General features: G+C 51.2%; 1 protein-coding gene and 1 non-coding gene across 2 annotated transcripts in view; one reads left to right on the top strand and one right to left on the bottom strand.

Moving 5' to 3' along the window:
* The first annotated feature begins 2569 nt into the window (after positions 1-2569).
* Positions 2570-20042, top strand: part of PHGDH (phosphoglycerate dehydrogenase) — a 32263-nt gene continuing 14790 nt past the window's right edge. Inside the window, exons 1-5 of the mRNA XM_036272605.1 lie at positions 2570-2846; positions 11733-11884; positions 14964-15029; positions 18468-18522; positions 18614-18712. Of these exons, the coding sequence (XP_036128498.1) occupies positions 2709-2846; positions 11733-11884; positions 14964-15029; positions 18468-18522; positions 18614-18712 (510 nt within the window). The 5' untranslated portion in view covers positions 2570-2708. The remainder of the gene's footprint in view (positions 2847-11732; positions 11885-14963; positions 15030-18467; positions 18523-18613; positions 18713-20042) is intronic.
* LOC118638044 lies at positions 15861-15945 on the bottom strand. Its single transcript, XR_004961012.1, has one exon. It is a non-coding gene; the product is annotated as a small nucleolar RNA SNORD62 (small nucleolar RNA).

The following is a 20042-nucleotide window of genomic DNA, read 5'->3' as shown; positions in this document are numbered from 1 at the left end:
GTCAAAGTAAAATCCTCACTTTGCAATAGAAGTCAGAAATAGAGGTGATGGTTGGGGGTGTGGGGAGGGATACTATCTACATGAGCAGTATCAAGGCTCAGCTCAGCCAGCTAATTTAATCACATCTCTTCTAAAACATTTCTTGGCACCTCTGTACTAGCTGTAGAGTCCAGGTGAATCTCCTTCTCAGGGCAAGTCCCTTCCTGAGCAGCCCCTGGCCCCTCTGCAATGTCATCTGCTCCCCTGGCACCTGTCTTGCAATTCTTCACATCTCTAGGCTTTTATAAATGACATTTTTTTTCTCTCTCTCTCTCTCTACTTGGCTACTTCTTCAGTTCTCAAGGTCAGGCAATTTGAAGAGCAGTTTGAGGCAGATGAGTTTTACTTATCTCTATATGCTCCAGCCTCTCAGTGTGTTTGTCTTCAAGGAGAAACCAAGTATCAGCTCAAAGGAAAACCTGCCTGGTACCCCTAAGCTGTGCTGGGGATTCTCGTTCTCCCTCCCAAAGCGCTTTAACACATCCTTATAGTTCTAAGGCTATAATTTAAATGTTGTTTGTCTTTCTTTCTGAGGAAAGAGACATGTCTCATGCATGACCACACCCCAGTATTAAGCCACAGTACCCGGCACATAATAGATGCTCGATAAATTGTTTTTTGAGTGAAATCTCTTCTGAATCTCCACAACGTGGGAAGCACCATGCTGGGCACTATTAGAGGGTTACAAAGCTGAATCTCTGATCTTAATGGGGGTAGGGGGAATAAGACACAAAACATTCGCATATCTTATACAAGGCACTGTGAGATAACTTGAAGATAATGCCATAGAAATTTAAAGAGAACATTTCTGACTTATTGATGGTAAAAATGGCCACATGCCCTCCTTTCCACTTGGAAATCGACTCTTATCTGTTAACTATTTCTTAATGGGTTTAGAAGTGTCTTTCATTGTGTGGCTTGGATCTCTTCTGAAGGTACTTGGGCATAAAAAAATAAAGAAAGAAAATAGCCCTGGTCAGTTTGACTCAGCGGTTAGAGCATCGGCCAGCGGACCAAAGAGACCTGGGTTTGGTTCCAGCCAAAGGCACATACCTCAGTTGTGGTTTGTCCCCAGCCCCTATTGGGGTCGTGCACGTGGCTGCCAGTCAATGTGTCTCTCACATCGATGTCTCTCTCTCTCTCTCTCTCTCTCTCTCTCTCTCTCTCTCTCTCTCTCTTCCTCCCTTTCTCCCTCCTGCTCTATCTGAGGATGAATGAAAAAAGTGTCCTCCAGTGAGGATAAAAAAAAAAAAAGAGAGAGAGAAAGGATTTCCAAAGTGGAATTTTCCAATACTTCTATAAAGTGGGGCATGGGAAAGCATGCTTGTTGTGGGGTTTAAACAGAAAGTTAAGAGCTGGCAAGTGCCTCTTCAGTCAGCATATAAATTAGTGTGACTGACACATCATTTTCTTTTTCTTCATTTTCATTGTCAGAGACAAAGAGGAGAATACTGAACTTGAATAAACATTCTGTCTAAATGCACCAGGTCTCTTGATCTTTTTTTTTTTAATCCTCACCTGAGGACATTTTTTTTTTTTTTGCATTTATCTTCAGACAGAGTAGGAGGGAGAGAGGGGGGAAGAGAGAGAAACATCGAGTGGTTGCTGCCCCCACGACCTCAATTGAGGCCAGAGACAAACTGCAACTCAAGTACCAGGTACGTGCCCTTAGCGGAAACAAAGGAACCCCTGACTCTCTGGTCCGCAGGCCGACGCTCTAACCGCTGAGTCAAATTGGCCAGGTCTCCCTTGATCTTTCTAAAACTCAGGATTCTGTCCCGCTGCTGTGGCTCAGTGGCTGAGCCTCGACCATGCATCAAGAGGTCGCCAGTTTGATTCTCGGTCAGGACTCATGTCCAGGTTATGGGCCTGATCCCCAGTGGGGAGCATGCAGGAGATGGCCAATGGATGTTCTCTCTCCGCATTTCTCTCTCTCTCTCCCTCTCACTTCGTCTCTCTCTAAAAACAAACAAACAAACAAACAAACAAACAATCAATAAAGGAAAATAAATAAATAAAACCCAGGATTCTCATTGTGTCATTCATTTGGTAGTAATCACTTCTTTGTGAGTTCTCAGAAACAGTTTCCTACTGCTTTTGTTTATTTAACTTCCTCTGTCTGTGTCTTTAGTACCCTCAAGAGGTGAGGCCAGCAGAGGACACAGGCTATGTCTTTGTGTGTTCCAGCCCCCTTCAGCATCCAGCACAGGGCCTTGCACAGAATAGGTGCGAGTTCTATAAATGCTGTTCAGGAATTCATGAATGAGTCCTTAGGAGGAAAGAAGATGAAACACTGCAGTTATGGCGAGAAAGAATCGTTCTCAGTTTATTTCAGATATAAATCAGCTAGTCAGCGCAAATTGTGTTTCTATAAGCTCACCAGGTGCAAGGAAGGGTTTTGGCTGAGATTGAGAAATTCAATGCCCGAGAATAATAAAGTGGGAGGGGAACCGAAGGCTCTGAACCTCGAGGAGGAGGCGGAGTCATCGAGAGTTGGAGCATTTCTGCCCAATCAAAAGGAGGCAGTAGGAGCAGGAGGGGGAGATAAAGGGGGAGCGGGAGATCGTGAATCCTGCCCAGTTACACAAGCCCGGCCTCCCGAGCAGCAGCTTCTCGGCTTAGGTGTTTCTGCCCAGGGAGAGCGGTCAGTCCCGAGGCCGGCTCCAGCAATGGCCTTTGCAAGTCTACAGAAAGTGCTCATCAGTGATAGCCTGGACCCTTGCTGCCGGAAGATCCTGCAAAATGGAGGGCTGCAGGTGGTGGAGAAGCAGAACCTGAGCAAAGAGGAGCTGATAGCCGAGTTGCAGGTAATGCGAGCAGGAGAAAGACAATAGCTGGGTGGCATCTTCGGCGGAAACAGGCTGGCCGCGCCCCAGCCAGCGCGCCACCCCCCCACCCCCACTCCCCGTCGGGGGTATCAGTGAGTCCTGGGGCCTCCTGATTTAGGGGCTGGGGGGAGGGGGAAGGAGGGAGGAACAAAAGGCGGTGAGCTGCAGAATGTAAACTTTCCGTTCAGTTTGCAACTGCGCGTACCACGTTGGCTTGCTACCCGCGAGCAGTGCGCTGTGCAGGCTGCCCGCGGGATGCCAGCGCGGCTCCCCAGCGCCTCGGCGCCGTGGCCCTGGCCGCCGGGCGCTGTGCAGGGGCACCCGGGAGAGGCGCCAGAGTGGCTTCCCTGTGCGGGAGCCGGCGGTCCTCCCCCGACTGAGCCCTGGCTCCCTCGGCCGAGTTTTGCCTTCCTGGGGGGCGCCGGCCGAGTCCCAGCCGGTCTCGTGGCAGCCGGGGAAGCTGCAGGGGAGGCAGCAAACGTACCCGCCTTTCGTCTGACGCAAGACTGCTGAGAGTTTTCACCGCCCCTCGGCCTCCTGGGAGCGGAGGAAACGGGCGCGGGCGGGGGGCGCGGAGAGCCGGGGCCGCCCTTGCGGCCGCCGCGGCGGGGTCTCCGCACGTGGCCCAGGCGGATGGCCTCACCTTGGCCTCACCGCTGGTTAGGAATGACCAGACTGGACTCGAGTCGACCCCAGGCGTCCCCAGGAAATCGGTATTTCTTAGCAAATCTTTCCCAGGAACGTATCTCGGTTTGTCGTGATATAGAATGAACACAGTCTACTTCACATGTTACTCTGCCTTGGTTGTCAGGGTCCTGTGAGGTTTGGTGGCCTCGTCCGGTGAATGTTATTTATTTTGTGAACTCTTCACTTCGGCTCCTGCACTTCTGTACTGCACCCAGCATCCCGCTGTCCACCACCCCCACCCCACCGCACCCCACCCCACCCCCACCCACGCGGTGTAGCCTCCACCAACCTCAACCAGCCTCTGCGTGGATCCGCCCCCTCCTCCCGTAGGTCCTCCCCGGGTCCTTAAATCAAACCACAAAGGCGGCTGCTGTTATTTTCGCCATGCCGCAACCGCGTGGTCTCACAGCTGCTTGTGCCCGCTTCTCTGCGGTTGTATCTGCTGCCGTGTTCTCCATGGACCCCCCACCCCTCCCCCATGTGCTGTTTGCAGGAATCCACCCTGCCCTGTACTCAGCGAAGTTTCTGACCGGTCCCTGCCTTCAGGAAGCTTGTAAGCTAGTTAGGGAACCTGGCCAAACGGCGATTGAGACTCTTGACCAGATGTTTGGTAAATGAGACCACCTAGTAGCCCGGCCGCTGCCTGCTCTGTCGCTGCAGAATTGGTGATCGCCTGGATGGGGTTGGGGGACAGGGCTCGGAACCTAATCCCAGGAGCAGGATAGGTCGACTTGGGAGGCAGACGCCTCACACTTCTCACCTCCTCTTTGTATGATGGTATCAATGACCTTGGCTCTGGGCTGTGGCCAGAAGGCAATGGAGTGGCCTCTAGCCCGGCTCCAGACCCTCACCTCCACCAGATCACTAGAATGGGAAAAGTGGCCTTTGCTTGGGGCTTTGTAGCTTTCTCATGGAAATTAGAGATCCTGTGCCTGCAGAGGGAGGTTGGGGAGAGGTGGTCAGGGATAGGTGAGTGTGGAATTGGGAAGAACGGGAGGCCTCCCCAGTAGTGGAGGGTTCAGAGAAGTTGGGAAGACAGCCAGGTGGGTGCTGGGAATCTGGAGCTGAAATCTGGAGGCCGTTTTAAAGGCGCTATGAACTGGCAGGACTAGAGGGGTGTTTCTTGGCTAGACTGCCAGGCATCCTTGGGCTGTTTTTGTAAAACACTCGGTTGGGAGTGCTGGTTAGTCTCCTTGGCAGCCGACTGCAGGGTCCTCGACTCCACTCTGTGCCCTTTTATTCTACGTGGAGAGGCATCTGGGTGAGTGTCCCTGCCCTCCCCCACTGAAATCTTTATAATGTTGAAGGAAGCTCCAACACATCGCCTGAACCAGGCCTGGCCTCTGTTCCCACTCCTTCGTGTTCCGGGCAGGCACGCTTTGCTCTTTCACTCCCCCAGAATGGTCCTCTTCAGACGTGCAGCAAGTCACAGCTAGTCCATTACTGGGCAATGAAGTCGATTTAATGGGTCATGATTAGCATTAAAACACACACACACACACACACACACACACACACACAAAGACCTATCAGAGAGCAGCCCAGGTAGTAAGGCTAGTATTATGTCATGAAATTTGTTTTTCATTATGTGTGTAGTTGTGGGAGGTGTGTAGGGTATGTGAGTTTAAAATCACAACTTAATCATGTGTTCCTTAACTGGGGGTCTTAGTCAAAAATGTTAAGAAAACACTGGCTTGGAATAATAAAGCACCTTCTTTGGAACTCACAAAACTCAGACTGTGTACCCCTCTAACAGTGGGTGCCACTTCTTAAATCTACTGTGCAGGAACATTTATATCTTGCTATGGATCAGTGGCTTTTAAACTTTGACCATGAACCACAAACAGAAATTCATTTTACATCACAACTCAGTACCCACACATATATATATGTGCACACACATTAAAGTCAGTACCCTTACTATTTGTGATGCGTTTGCGTATTTTTTCTGTTCCATTAAATAGCAATGCTGGTCAGAATCCATTAGACCACAAGCTGGTAATGCATTTCCACTTTCATCTCAGAATTTTAAGAAAGATAAAGGAGATAAATTTCCATACAAGAGCCTTTTGCAAGTTTCATTTAAAATAAGAACTTCCAGCCTGTATACCAGGATTTAGTTTGCAAACGTTAAATAATTCCCTACTTAGTCAGTGCACTTCGCTGCCTACCTGCATCCTCTATAGCTGGGAGCATGACCTGGGCAGTTTCTTCCTCTTCCTCTGCAATGTAAGGCAGAGGCATGAACTATGCTAGAGTGGCCCCCGAGGCCAAGCCTGCCCTCCTTGGGAGAGGAAGCATGTGTGAACTTGAGGAACGTGAATGGGTTTTCCACTGCTGAGTTAGCAGTTTGTCGGGAACAGTCACAAATCCAGAACAGTGGCCTGCTGTCTTGCAGCTCTGAGACAGCTGAGAGATGGGGACCAGGTGCCTGTTCCAGCTGGCACTCATAACACTGTTACACACTCAGCTGTTGGCAGTGGGTTGACAGTGGCAAGTGCGTGAGGCCCGTTCCCACCCTGGGAGTGCCAAAAGGGACCTCGGGGATGCTGGAGGAAAAAAGTTAAAATCACAGCAAAGTGAGGATGAATCACATTACAGAGGATTTGCAAAAGGCTGCAGTTTGCTACATGAAGAGAGGAGAGGAGTGGGCAGTATGGAGCCAGATTTTGGAGGAATGACATGTGGTCTGAGAAGGGGATGATGACTAGGAGTGCCCATTATTTTGAGGGATCAGCGGGAGATTGTCTCATTAAATATGTGCTGATTGAATAAGTGGATGCTTCAATTTAGTGAAGCTGGGGTTGTGGAGGGTGTAAGAGGCCTTGGAAACTAATGAACTCTGGTCACATGGGGTGGGACCCGGCTCTGCTGCATGGGAGTCTCCGAGGGCCGATTGCGCTCTTGGTACAGGCAAGCTCAGAATACACATCCCTACTGGGTTGGCTGGAGACTCTTCAGACTTCCTGATTGCAAAGAAAGATGGTTTGAAGGACACCACTGTCAAGGGAAAAGTAGAGACAGGCTGCAGGGTAAATCTCCCTTAGGACCGTCCTTCCATAGAGAGAGGCTAGGCTGGTTAAAGAAAACTAGTGCCGCCCTGGCCAGTTTGGCTCAGCGGTTAGAGCGTCAGCCAGCGGTCCAGAGTGACCCGGGTTCAGTTCCTGCTAAGGGCACGTACCTCGGTTGCAGTTTGTCCCCGGCCCTGGTTGGTCGTGTGGGTGGCAGCCACTCGATGTGTCCCTTTCACATCGATGTTTCTCTGTCTCTCTCTTCCTCTCCCTCCCTCCCACTCTATCTAAACAAAAAATGGAAAAATGTCCTTGGGTGAGGATAAAAAAAAGAAAGAAAACTAGTGCTGTTTCTGAGCTTGTCCTCAGGGCCTGCAAGAATGGGGTGGACAGCCGGGGAGCCTTCGTCCTCCCCACAGCCAGTCTGTTCTGTTCTGGGGGAAGCAGATGCCCAAGGTTTGGGGAGGGTGGTGGCAGCTTTGGAGAGAATCTTCATGGAGACCAGACCCTTGGGCTCATTGCGTAGAGTATGGGGAGCAGGACTGGGCCTGAGATGTGGGCGCAGAACTTGATACTAGAGGCAAGGTGATTAGATTGTAGTCTCTGGCCCCTCTTGTTAGTTGAACTTTGACCCTTGGTCCTGGGCTGACCACTACATATAGGAGGTTTTATTTCCTCAGTGTGGCTAATTACCTAAGTCATTGCTGGTGGTAAAGGAATACACCTTAAAAATGTGCTCCCACACTGCGAAATTGCCCTCCAAAAAGATTCTGCAATTTACACTCCTTATTTTCCTACACTTTCACCAACATTGAGTATTATCAATGTTTTTTTTTTTGCCAATATGATACCAGAAAATACTACATTTTTTCCCCCAAATAAATTTTATTTTTAAAAGAAAGCATCATGTTTTGATCTTCTGAACCTAATACACAAATTTGGCTTACTACAATCTCATGACAAATTAGGAAGTTCCCTGATTTGATTTTTAAAAATCAATTCACAGAGATATCTAGCAAAGAACATTTAAGTAATCTGAAAGTAATTTAAAATTATGTATACATCACTGGTTCAAGAAAAAATGTCAAACATGGTATTACTTTGATTTGAAAATGAGGTAAACTAAGAAGGGTAAATTAACCTATTATTAAGTTAGCTTTTTTTCCATAAATTCTTCCTTTATTGATTTTTATAGAGAGGGAGAGAGATAGAAACACCGGTGAGAGCCCTGGCCAGTTTGGCTCAGCGGTTAGAGCGTCGGCCTGTGGTCCGGAGAGACCCGGGGTCGGTTCCCGCTAAGGGCACGTACTTTGGTTGCAGTTTGTCCCCGGCCCTGGTTGGTCGTGCGGGTGGCAGCCACTCGATGTGTCCCTTCACGTCGATGTTTCTCTCTCTCTCTCCTTCCTCTCTCTCCCTCTCTATCTGTACAAAAAATGGAAAAATATCCTCAAGTGAGGATAAAAAAAAAAAAAAAAAAAAAAGAAACATCGGTGAGAGAGAACATCGATTGGCCGCCTCCTGCATGCCCCTCACTGGGGATCGGGCCCACAACCCTACATGTGCCCTAACCGGGAATCGAACCGGTGTCAACATTCAACCACTGAGCCACACTGGCCGGGCTATTTTTTTAATTATAGTTGACATTCCATATTATTATTATTTTTTTAATCCTCACCCAAAGATATATATTTTTTCTATCAAGAAAAAATAGATAGAGTGGGAGGGAGGGAGAGAGAAACATCGATCTGAGAGACACACATCGACTGGCTGCCTCCCGCATGACCTGACCAGGGCCGGGGACAGATTGGAATTGAACCCGCGAATCATTGGTTCGAGGGCCGAGACCCTAACCGCTGAGTCAAACCAGCCAGAGCTCCATATTATTTTATATTAGTTTCAGGTGTACAACATAGGGATTAGACATTTATATAATTTACAAAGTGATGCCCCCGGTAATTCTAATACCCACCTGGCGCCACACATAGTTATTACAATACATTGACTGTAGGGTGGGGCAAAAGTAAGTTTACAGTTGTTCATATGGAAAATAATAATACAGGAATAAACTGTTTCCCATACTCAAAACTAAACTTACTTTTGCCCCACCCTGTATATTCCCTATGCTCTACCTTAAAATCCGGTGACTACTTTATAACTGAAAATACCATATTTTACTACTCTCGCATTTCTTTTTTTTTTTTTTTTTTTTCCTCACCTGAGGACATTTTTCCACTTTTTGTTCAGGTAGGGTGGGAGGGAGAGAGAAGAACAGAGAGAGAGAGAGAGAAACATCGATGTGAAAGGGACACATCGAGTGGCTGCCACCCGCACGACCAACCAGGGCCGGGGACAAACTGCAACCGAGGTACATGCCCTTAGCGGGAACCGAACCCGGGTCTCTCGGGACCGCAGGCCAACGCTCTAACCGCTGAGCCAAACCGGCCAGGACACTACTCTCGCATTTCTTTGATATCTAGTGTTTAAGAGTTTTTGTAAATTACTGGCTGCTTTGTTAGTTTTCCCGTAAATTGCCTACCTGCTATATCTTTGCCTTTTTAAAAAAAACTGGGTTGTTGTTTTTTTAATCACTTAAAGAATTAATTGTAGGAAGTCTTGATCATTTTTGCTGATAAATCTTTGTTCTGTTATACATGTTGCAAGGAGTTTCTCTCCAGTCAAGCCCATCACTTACTTGTCTTTAATTCTGTGTATGGGATCTATTTCATACAAAAGTTTAAATTTCAAATGTAATCAAATTTGTTCGTATTTTCTGCTATGGTTTCTGGAACTTACACCTTGCTTATGAAACTTTCCCATCCTGAGAACATAAAAAATCCCCTTACATTTTTTTCTAATGCTTTAATTCATCTGGATTTTAAAATATCTGTAGCAAGATAAAAATTAAATCCTTAACATTTTCCTAAAGCCATTTATTGCCTAGAGCTTACTTCACCCATCAGCTTGAATCCTGCCATTATTATTTTGTAATTTTTTATGTAAATCCCCACACATATGTGGGTCTGTTTGCCTAGTGCCTGTTTGGTTCTGTTGATCCATTTGGCCATTTCTGAAGTTTTCTCCTTCTGGCTCCCTCCCAACTCATTCTCCCTTTGCAGAGAACTCTTCCGTGCTCACATAAGCCTCTTTATCACAGTCAAGAGAAGGGATTTCTGATGCTGGATTTTCAGTCATGTGACCTGCTGGAATATTTGGGGAAGGACGGTGGGGGTGGGGAGAATGGTCACAGGGTTTCCATGGCCTCTCTAAATCACTGGATTCATTTATTCAGCAGAGGGTTTTATTGAGTATCAGCTATCAAAACAAACTTAGCTTTAGGGATGTAAGATACAGGTGAGAAAAGCAAACTGCAGGCCAGAGAGAGCACATCTAAATGTGAGGCAGATAAGAGACTAGGGGGGGCGCAGTTGTGGGGTCCAGGTTGTCTGCAGAGGTTTCATGGAAGGGAAGTCGATTGTGCCTGGAAAAGTTGGTAGAGTGTGGCCAGGCAGGGGGATCCTGTTCTTTGGAGCCAAGTGTGGAATTGGATGTGGGCCAGACAGCGGTGTCCTCTTTCTGCCCAGACATTGGCTGATGTTCAACTAGGGAGATATTCAGAGTACCAGGTGTTGGCCGGCAGCCCAGACGGGGTGGCTTCTGCCTGGTTCCTCTGACTTTTCCATGCCTCGTACACGCCGAGGTCACACCACACACGTGCAGTGGTGACTTGTGGTGTGTCTGCCACTGGGGTGGGGCTGTGACTTATCTTGTGTTGACAGGGTCTAGCACAGTGCCAGATACATATATACCAGGCGCCCCGTAGATGGAAGGAAGAAATGAGGAGGAGAAGGAGACCTGGGCAGCTTCATTTTGAGGGTCTCAGCTTCTCACGTCTCAGGGTCAGTGGAGCCAGGGATGTCCCTTTGTTATTGGAAAGGGGACCTGGCCCTGAGCGGGTTTCCTGGGGCCAGCCGGTAGTGTGGGTTCTTGACTTCGAGCAGGAAACATTTCACAGCACGAGTCCAGGTGAGTTTTAGAGGACGTCCATCAAAGCTGGGGCCGGTGAAACAAGGAAGGGCTGGGAAAATGAGCCTCGGCTGGGCTGCTTTGCCTCGCTGAGAAGTCAGAGAGCCCTGGCTAGTGTGGCTCAGCTGGTTGGGCATCATGCCGTGCACCAAAAGGTCACAGGTTTGATTCCTGGTCAGGGCTTAGGTCTGGGTTGTGGGCTTGATTGTGATCATGGAGGAAGCAGCCGATTGATGTTACATTCTCCCATCGATGTTTCTCTCTCTCCCCCTCTCCCTTCCTCTCTCTCTCTAAAAAAAAAAAAAAAAAAAAAAAAATGTCGTTAAAGGGGGCCTCGGGGACAGGTTCAGGGTGTTTGCCTGGGATGAACTGCCACTGTCCATTGCTGCCCTGGTTGCAAGCGTTGTGGGTCCCTTAGATTTGGGAGATGCATGCCTGTGGGGGCAGTAAGTGTGCGGAGAGGCGCAGGGTGCTCCTGGGAGGGAGAGTGCACCCTGGACCCTTGTTTTGAGAGGTTTCATAGGTTGGGTGTTTAGGGGAGGTCTTAGGGGAGAATCTCAATAGAATATTCATCAACTTTATGTACTAAAATGAGGTTTATTCTCTTAACTTCGTCTGTCCTTGGGTGTGGTTGGCAAAGGGCACTAATTGGATTCCTGTTATCTATGTCCCTGAGTAGGTGATTTCAGCTATTTACAGTCTGGTTGGGGAGAAGTGCAAACCGTTTACTTTTCTCAGTGTCCCGGGTTTAGGCAAGACAGACATGGTTTACTAGATGGCTGCACACTGCTGGTTAACCACCTGCCTCAGTTTCCCTCTCCCGCTGGTCTTGGCGCCGGCCTGTCTCGCCGTGTGCAGGGCTAGCTACCGCGCCAGGTGCCGTGCCTGTCCTCTCATTGCCCCCTCACATTGAGGAGGGTGACGCTCAGATGCACAGCTCATCGGGGGTGGAGCTTGGATTTGGACCCAGAGCTGACTGGGCAGCCTCTCAGGCGTGTAAGCAATGCACGGATGCCCTTGCGTCCCTCTCCTGCAGTAGATCCAGAGTCAGCCAGCACGTGGGGGCTCCGGCTTTGGGCAGAGGAGCTCTAGGAGGTCTTCCAGACCAACCCTGTGGATCCAGATATTTCTTCTCCTGCCTCAGGACTGCGAAGGCCTGATTGTCCGCTCGGCCACCAAGGTGACCGCTGATGTCATCAACGCAGCAGAGAAGCTCCAGGTGGTGGGCAGGGCCGGCACGGGCGTGGACAACGTGGACCTGGAGGCCGCCACGAGAAAGGGCGTCCTGGTCATGAAGTGAGTCTCGGAGGCCGGGGTGGGTGTGGAGACGGCCCTCGAGGAGGGAGGGAAGACGGGCTTTAGAGAACGCGGGTCAGAGTTGGAGGGCGTCCAGGAGGAGGCCTGGGGCAGGCCGAGCCCCGACGGGTGGTCCGTGCTCACAGGTTGGCGTCCGAGGGTGTGACATTGAGGGTCTTTGTAAACTCAGTGCTTCACAAACCCGCCCCACAGATGTTTGCAGGTCTGCAGCCTGGTTGGGGAGTCAGAAGAAAGTGAATTTTATCGTCTCCAGTTCTGCCCTTCCCCCAGCCTTGTTCTGCCGAAGTCGGGTGTCCTTAGCTCCGCTCTTATCTGCACACGAATGCACAGCTTTCCGATTAGACTCTACATCCTTTGTCTTCCTCACCTCCCTGTACCCCTCTGTAGCCAGGACCTCAGTTTCTCTTTCACGCCCCATGGCCAATAGGAGAAGGGTCCCCACTGGAGCTGTTTTTTGCAGAAACCCAGGGGAAAGGTCATGTAAGGTCATGTCAGTAGGCTAGTGCAAGGGGACACTCATTTCTGGCTCCCTCATGGCACTTGGTGAGGCAAGACTGTCCCCATCCAGTGCTCTGCCCCTTGTAGTCCTTTTCCCTTTCCTTGGGAGCCTCACTGTCCTCAAGTCCTTTCCCGCCACTTCCCCCCTATAGGCTAGTGGTGAAATGACCAGTCATCTGACTGAAAGCAGTGTCCAACAGGAGAGATGTTAAATGGTGACCCACCTGACCTCCTTGTCCTGGACCCAGAGACAGCAGCCCCGGGCCCTGCCCCTCTCTGGGCGCCCCCATCCAGCCTGTCCAAGGGGAGCCGGGGAGCCAGGTCTGGTGCAAAGATAGGCTCTGAGAATCCTTTATTTACTTATTTATTTATTTATTTTTTATCCTCACCCAAGGACATTTTTCCATTTTTTGTACAGATAGAGTGGGAGGGAGAGAGAGGAAGAGACAGAGAGAGAGAAACATCGACGTGAAGGGACACATTGAGTGGCTGCCACCGCACGACCAACCAGGGCCGGGGACAAACTGCAACCGAAGTACGTGCCCTTATGGGAACTGAACCCGGGTCCCTCCGGACCGCAGGCCGATGCTCTAACCGCTGAGCCAAACCAGCCAGGGCTATTTACTTATTTTTCCTAAACGAGCTCTCGCCAGTTTTATTAAAGAACAATTTTGCATGATTTACTTTTCACCAGTCTGTTCTGGCATGCTGGTAATGACACCAGGATCACCTGGGTCAGTGATAGCCAGTGTCCACATGCTGTGCCCAGTTCAGTGTCATTCACTGTCGTTATGGACTCCAATCTTGGCTGACATGACCTAGTGCTCTGTTTCAGATGTCCTCAAGGCTGGACACTTGTCAAGGTGACGAGGTCGATTTGCCCTGTCTGGCCATTTTCAGAGGCTACTTGTACCCCACCCAGCACATACTTTCCACTTTTATTATTATTATTTTTTTTATCCTCACCCGAGGATATTTTTCCATTTTTTTGCAGATAGAGTGGGAGGGAGAGAGAAGAAGGGGGAGAGAGAGAGAAACATCGACGTGAAGGGACACATCGAGTGGCTGCCACCCACATGACCAACTAGGGCCGGGGACAAACTGCAACCGAGGTACATGCCCTTAGCGGGAACCGAACCCGGGTCTCTCCGGACCACAGGCCGACGCTCTAACCGCTGAGCCAAACTGGCCAGGGCTACTTTCCACTTTTCATAACAAAAGTTGGAGCCTAGAGTTGATCGATGACTCCAGTGACATTTTCACCTCTTTGTGGCCACCATCTCTCTGCCTCTGTGAGGGATGTCCCCCAACCGAGAGCAGCTGCCAAGACATCTTATAATCCTTTTCTCTGAACCTTTAACAAAATATAGAAAAAAGAAGAAAAAAAAAATATATATATATTTTAATCCTCACCTGAGGATATTTTTACATTTATCTTCAGAGAGAGTGGGAGGGAGAGAGAAAGAGAAAGAAACATTGATGTGAGAGAGACACATCGACCGGCTGCCACCCAGGGCTGGCGACAAACCACAACTGAGGTACGTGCCCTTGGCCGGAATTGAACCCAGGACTCCTCGGTCTGCAGGCTGATGCTCTAACCGCCGAGCCAAACTGGCCAGGGCATCTTTTGACCTTTGTTTTAACCTTCATTTCCAGAAATGAAAAGCCCCAGGAGGGAAGAAGGAGGGTGAACATGTATGTTAATAAATCAAAAATAAAGCCTTTGAAGAAGAAAAATAGTTTCAAGGGTTGCCATCTCTCCTTTCTGTAAAATGGGCACAGTCTGCATTGCTCCGAGTGTGAGGAAGCTTTACACACAGGTGGAGATAAAAATAATTGCTTTGGCCCGGCTGCTGTGGCTCGGTGGTTGAGCATCGATCGACCCACGCACCGAGAGGTCGCTGGTTTGATTCCCAGTCAGGGCACATGCCCAGGTTGTGGGCCCGATCCCCAGTGCGGGACATGCAGAAGAGGGACAGTCGATGTTCTTTCTCATCGATGTTTCTATCTCTCCCTCTCCCTTCCTCTCTCCAAAATCAATAAAGAAAAATTATTAATATATATATATATTCGCTTTGTTACTAATAAAAGCCAGGCTGGGCTTGGTGAAGGTTGGGGCAGTGGGCTGACCTCTGCGTCGGATCGATGTACACTCACCACGGGCGCAGCCTCGGTCAGGCTGGCGGCACGGAGCCACCGGGGTTGTGCTCCCTGCAGGTAGATTCAGAAATGAGAGGAGACAGGCAAGGGCCGAGTCGCACGCATCTCTCCCAGTCAAGGGAGACCCTTCTCTTCCTCCGGAGGAGTGAGTTCGGGTAGAGAGACCAGTGTGCTTCTCTACTGGAGGTCCCTCCGCCTGAGAACGTAAAGCCACTGTCTCCTTCCAGCCCTGGGATGTGGGCAGGAGTGCATCAGAGAGACCGGGATGTGGCGTGGGGTCTGTGGAGGGCAGGTAAGCTTATGGAGCAGGGGAGAGCACAGCAGCCCTCAAGGCTCTCCTGGGACAGTGCGATTACTGGGTCTGGGCCCACTGACGTCCCCTCTTTCCTTTGCTCTCCAGCACCCCCAATGGGAACAGTCTCAGCGCCGCGGAGCTCACCTGTGGGATGATCATGTGTCTGGCCAGGTAAGTCGCTGCCTTTCCAGCAGAGCCAGTCCCTCTGGTACGTCAATCATTATGATCCCCAAGCAAGGTGACCCTCAGGCACAGGAGCACTTCAGCTTGGAGGCGTGCAGACCAAGAACCTGCAGGGTGGTCAGTGCTCTGCTGAACATTCAGTGCACTGGCCCTGGAGCCACCAAGGTCAGGCTCTGAGTGCTCTCCAAGGGGGCGGGGTACCAGGGTGTGCTCGTTACCTGGGAGCAGGGTGGTGGAGAAAGGAATTGTGTGTGATCTTTCATCTCTCCTTCCTCACTTTCCACTCTCCACATCCATCCTCGGGCCAGTCCTGGCAGTCGGTCTTCTCACACTCGCTGCTAACCTCTAAGCCTTGCACATGCTGTTTCCTCTGCCGGGAGCACCTTCCCCATCATCTTCGCTGGGCAACTCTGCTTACTCTTCGAGATTAAGCCTCAGTGTTCATTCATCCAAGAAGCTGTCTCTGGGTCCCTCAGCTGAGCTGTGTCCCTCGCCGATTCTCCTGGCCCCAGTGACGGGGTTAACCTCTCTCACTCCTCATAGATCTGTGTTGTAATGAAATAAAATAAAAAGCTGTCCTGGGATCCCTGTGCCTACCTGTGGGTTCATAACACAAGGGAACGCAAATGGTCAGATCTCTTGCTCTTTTAGCCAGAACTTTGGGGCTGGGGACCTCTTGAATGTAGGGGACAGCCTAGGAACCGACGGGTGTGACGCGTGATGTGCACGGGTCTGTGGTCGGGGAAGGGCATGGAGCCAGGGACACGGCTCTAGGTCCCTTGCGGAACCTTGGATCCTTTTTTTTTTCATGTTCCTAGATCCCTCAGTCACTTTTCTCTTCCTCTCCCTGGTATGAGTTCACGGTGGAGGGCCAGGAGGCTCTACTGGAATTGCAACACCGAGACCGTGGGTCCTTAAACCAGCAGCCAGGATTCCTTATTTCTCTCCTCAGGCCTGAAATCTTCGGGGCCAAGACACGACTCTGTGCCTCTCTCAAGACCCGTTCTCCCTCCTGCTGGGGAGGACTGGGAGGGGCTCACCTTGGTTCTGACTCTCCGCTGATGGCTCCTTAGATCTTACTGGTCACGGATGTTCACAGGCCAGGGAAGAGGAGAGGAGGTTGAGGGAGGGAACAGGCACAGCTTCCAGAAGGGGTCCCTGGGCTGGCTGTCGACCCCCAGACCATCAGGGCTGCACGTTCCCCCGGAAACTATTAAATGCCTGGTATTTTTTTGCTTGGTTTTTGTTTTGAGTGAAGGAGGGTTCTCCGTGTAGCTTTCTATCTAATTAATTCTCTCACTTCCTTTTTTCTGGAGGTGGAAAGAAAGCTTGAGCCAGGAATAATGCTGCCCCTATTTCACGACCAGCTTTATTTAAGAGTCGGGAAAGGGAAACGATTTCAAAGAGGCGTCTCCAGTCCCTCATCCACAGCCTCGCCCATCCGAGAGGGGCAGCACTGAGAAATACGGACCCGTGGAGAAGGAAGGGCCGTCGCTCCTAACTTGTGTTTCATCGGACTGCTCTCCCCGCAGGGCCGCGTCTGGGGCTGGAGCGTGGACGGGAGGCCGAGCACAGGGCGCGGGGTGCAGAGGCCCTACTGGGCGTCGCACGGGCTTTGAACAAGTGGGAGTTCCTCGGGTACCGGAGGAAAACGGGCTCAGAAAAAGACAAATGCAGATTTCCCCACTTTGCCTGCTTTTCCTTCTCTTGTTAAGTCAGGCCACTTTTTTTTAATCCTCACCCAACGATATTTTCCCATTGATTTTCAGATTCAGTGGGAGGAAGGGAGGGAGGGAGAGAGGAACATCGATGTGAGAGAGACACATCAACTGGTTGCCTCCCACACGACCCTGACCAGGGCTGGGGACCGAACCACAACCGAGGTACGTGCCCTCGATGGAACTGAACCCGTGACTCTGGTCTGCGGGCCGATGCTCTAACCACCAGCCAAACCAGCCAGGGCAGGCAGGCCACCCTTGCCCACATCTTGGTCCCCCGAGCCTGGCGTGGTGAGGGCCTCACCTGCGAGTCTCTGACCAGCGGGGGACAGCCGCTGGAGGGAGGGTCTGGGGGTTTCTCCTGCTGTGTCGACAGCACCGGGGCGCAGAGATCAGATCGGGAGATGAGGGAACAGGGAGGAGGGGGGTGGGGTGGGGGTTGGGGGGCTCCCGTCTCACTGGGTGAGGCATTTGTCAGGCTGGCTTCACTGGGAAGCCGGCACTTGCTCCGCACGTTCCCTTACTGCTCTCCTGAACGGGGGCGTGATGGGCCGGAGCGGGGACATGGCGCTCCCCCCGAAGCTGCTTCCTGATGTGGCTGAGTTCACCCGCGGTCCGTGGGGCTGTCATCTAGGAAAAGAGCCTCACCCTCAGGTGGAGGTCCTGATAACGTGCAGACGTGAAGGAACTGTTTTGAAAATGAGAACGCATGGAAGTAGAAACACAGGAGCAATAGATTGGAATCTATTTCTGCACACCCAGCAGGAAAGCCTGCACTTGAATACTTCGGAGGCTGCCTGGTGGGAGGTCTTCCCTGGCCTTGAATCGGCTCAGATGCCTCCAGCTGGGCGGTGCTGGCGAGGTGTCAGCCTGCAGTGCCCCCGCTGTGCAGCTGTGAGCTTTAAGGGAGCTAAGGTGTGTCTGAACATTTCCTATAAGAATGTCCGAAATAGAGAAGATACTCCTTAAACATTCTAAACGTTGTTTCTCGTCTTTGTTGCTTCCAGGGAAGCCTGGATGACCTTGTCCCATGTGGCATGTCTTACTCGGTGACCTCTCACTTTGCCCTGACTTTCTTTGTCTCCTCCAGAAAACACGTGGAGACTCAGACTCCCATGTTAACCAATAGGAGAGAGGCTGTGTGGGGTGTGGCGTGTCTGCCTGCGTGCGGGGTGGGACGGGGAGAAGGTAGGAGTGTGTGGACTGCGCACCCGCACACCCAAATCTAGCCTGAGACCGCTGGGACTTGAGAAACTCCCAAGGAAGAAGAAATAATCAGCTGTCCCCTGACACAGTAGATGTAGTTTGTGGCCCTGGATGGAATAGGAAAATGAAAATCCTTGAATTTCTGGAGCACATGATGCCATCAGCGTCTCTCAACACCCCCTTGCTTATTCCTGCAAACCCTGGAGGACTGGCTATTGTGTTTTCTGTGCCTAGAGTCACTCTGATCCCCCACAGGCTGAAGTGGAACCTCTTCCCAGACTCCCAGCTGGAGACAGACGCTCCAGGACCCCAAGTCAAGTCTGCCAGGGCTTCCCCTCTGCTGCACCCCTTGACCCTCCTCTATGATTCTGAACCTGAGTCCCAGGCCCAGGCTGAGCTTGGCTGGTGACCCGCAGAGGCGGTGGCCGTGCACACGTCATGTCGTGCCTCCTTGAGCTGGCGGGGGTGTGCGCGGGCTCTGAACCTGTGTCTGTCCTTGCAGGCAGATTCCCCAGGCGACGGCTTCGATGAAGGATGGCAAATGGGAGCGGAAGAAGGTGAGCAGCCGGCCTTCCCTCCCCCCAGCCTGCCTCTGCCTGAGGTTCACTCCTGGCGCTGACTTTGGCTTCTTTGCCTGTTTGGTTGTAGTTCATGGGCACCGAGTTGAATGGAAAGACCCTGGGAATTCTTGGCCTGGGCAGAATCGGGAGAGAGGTGGCCATCCGGATGCAGTCCTTTGGGATGAAGGTAAGGGTCCGCTGGCTTGCTGTAGAATGTTTGGAAGAGGGTTGTGTTTGAGAGAAGCTGAAGGATTGGTCCTAGGAGGCGCTGACACCCCTACTCCCTTTCAGAGCCTCCGACTTAAATAGGCGGTAAAGCCAGGGAGGGCGGGAGCGTTGCGTGTTGATATGGACACTTGAACTCAGAATCTGGGAATACCTGGTGGAGGTCCTTCAGCTCCGGGGTGGGTGACAGCCCTGGGTCCCAGCGGAGCCGAGAGAGTCCCGTATCCTGCCAGCCTTTCCTCCCCTGCTGTGAGGGCCTCCTTGTTTGCCCTGTCTGTTGCCTGTAATTCAGAAAACGAGCAGATTTATAGCAATTGTCTGTCCATCTTCCAGCTCCTCTTGCAGTTCGGTCTCTGATTGAAAGGTGTGTGTGCTGACAGGATTGTAGAGCTGGTGGTGGCTGGAAGACCCCACACATTGCTCAGAAGTGATCCTGCCCCCTGCCCCCCCCTAGGGCCCTGCCTTATCCTGTCCTGGGAGGCTGCCAGTTGAGGGAGGGTGGTTATCAATAGCAGTGCCAACCCCAGGGACGCGGCACAGAGGGGGATCCACAGGGGTCCCCGGTTGGCCAGTGACAGGCACCTGGGAGGGCTGGTGGATGCCTCCCTGTTCCCGTGGCTGTGAGGGCATCGTGGGTTCAAATTGCAGGCAGGGAGGCTTTAGTTAAACATTAAGGAAAACAGCTTTGAAAATCAGATCATTTCGGGTCTAGAAAAATTGACAGAGCAGGGTTACAGAATTTTCCATTTCTCCCTTGCTCCCTCTCTTTTTGTCTGTCCCTCCTACCTTCATAGAGTTAGAGGGACCTTATGGACGAACCCTTAATTTTATGTTGACCTCCGGAGTTTGTACATTTTTGTTAAGGGCTCACAGCAAATGGATGATAGACAAGAACCCAGGTGGGCATCCCATGACACCACGGTGCCTTTTCCTCCGCCTCCTGCCTCCACTGCCCCTCGCATTTAAGTCATCCAGACGCCTTTCCTGCGCCTTGGCACTGGGACGGGCAGGTACATTTTTCTACATCTCCAAGAGCAGTGAGTGTGGCCCAGCAGGATTCGCTGATCACGAAAACAAACCAACCCCACGTCCTTCTGTGCAGGGGAGGCAAGGTGCCGCCCGCCACAGAAAGCGCTTTCTCCTGCCTCTCGGGAGGGATCCAGGTAAAGGTGTAGCTCATGGGGAATTTTGATCATCTAAAAGCAGGGGTCACGCCTGGCCGGTGCGGCTCAGTGGTTGAGCGTCGACCCATGCACCAAGAGGTCACCGGTTTGATTCCCGGTCAGGGCACA

This window comes from Molossus molossus, unplaced genomic scaffold (genome assembly GCF_014108415.1).
Source record: "Molossus molossus isolate mMolMol1 unplaced genomic scaffold, mMolMol1.p scaffold_m16_p_20, whole genome shotgun sequence".
Classification (NCBI taxonomy): Eukaryota; Metazoa; Chordata; class Mammalia; order Chiroptera; family Molossidae; genus Molossus; species Molossus molossus.
Note: the sequence above shows the minus strand (reverse complement) of the source record. Positions and strands in the feature narration are given on the sequence as shown.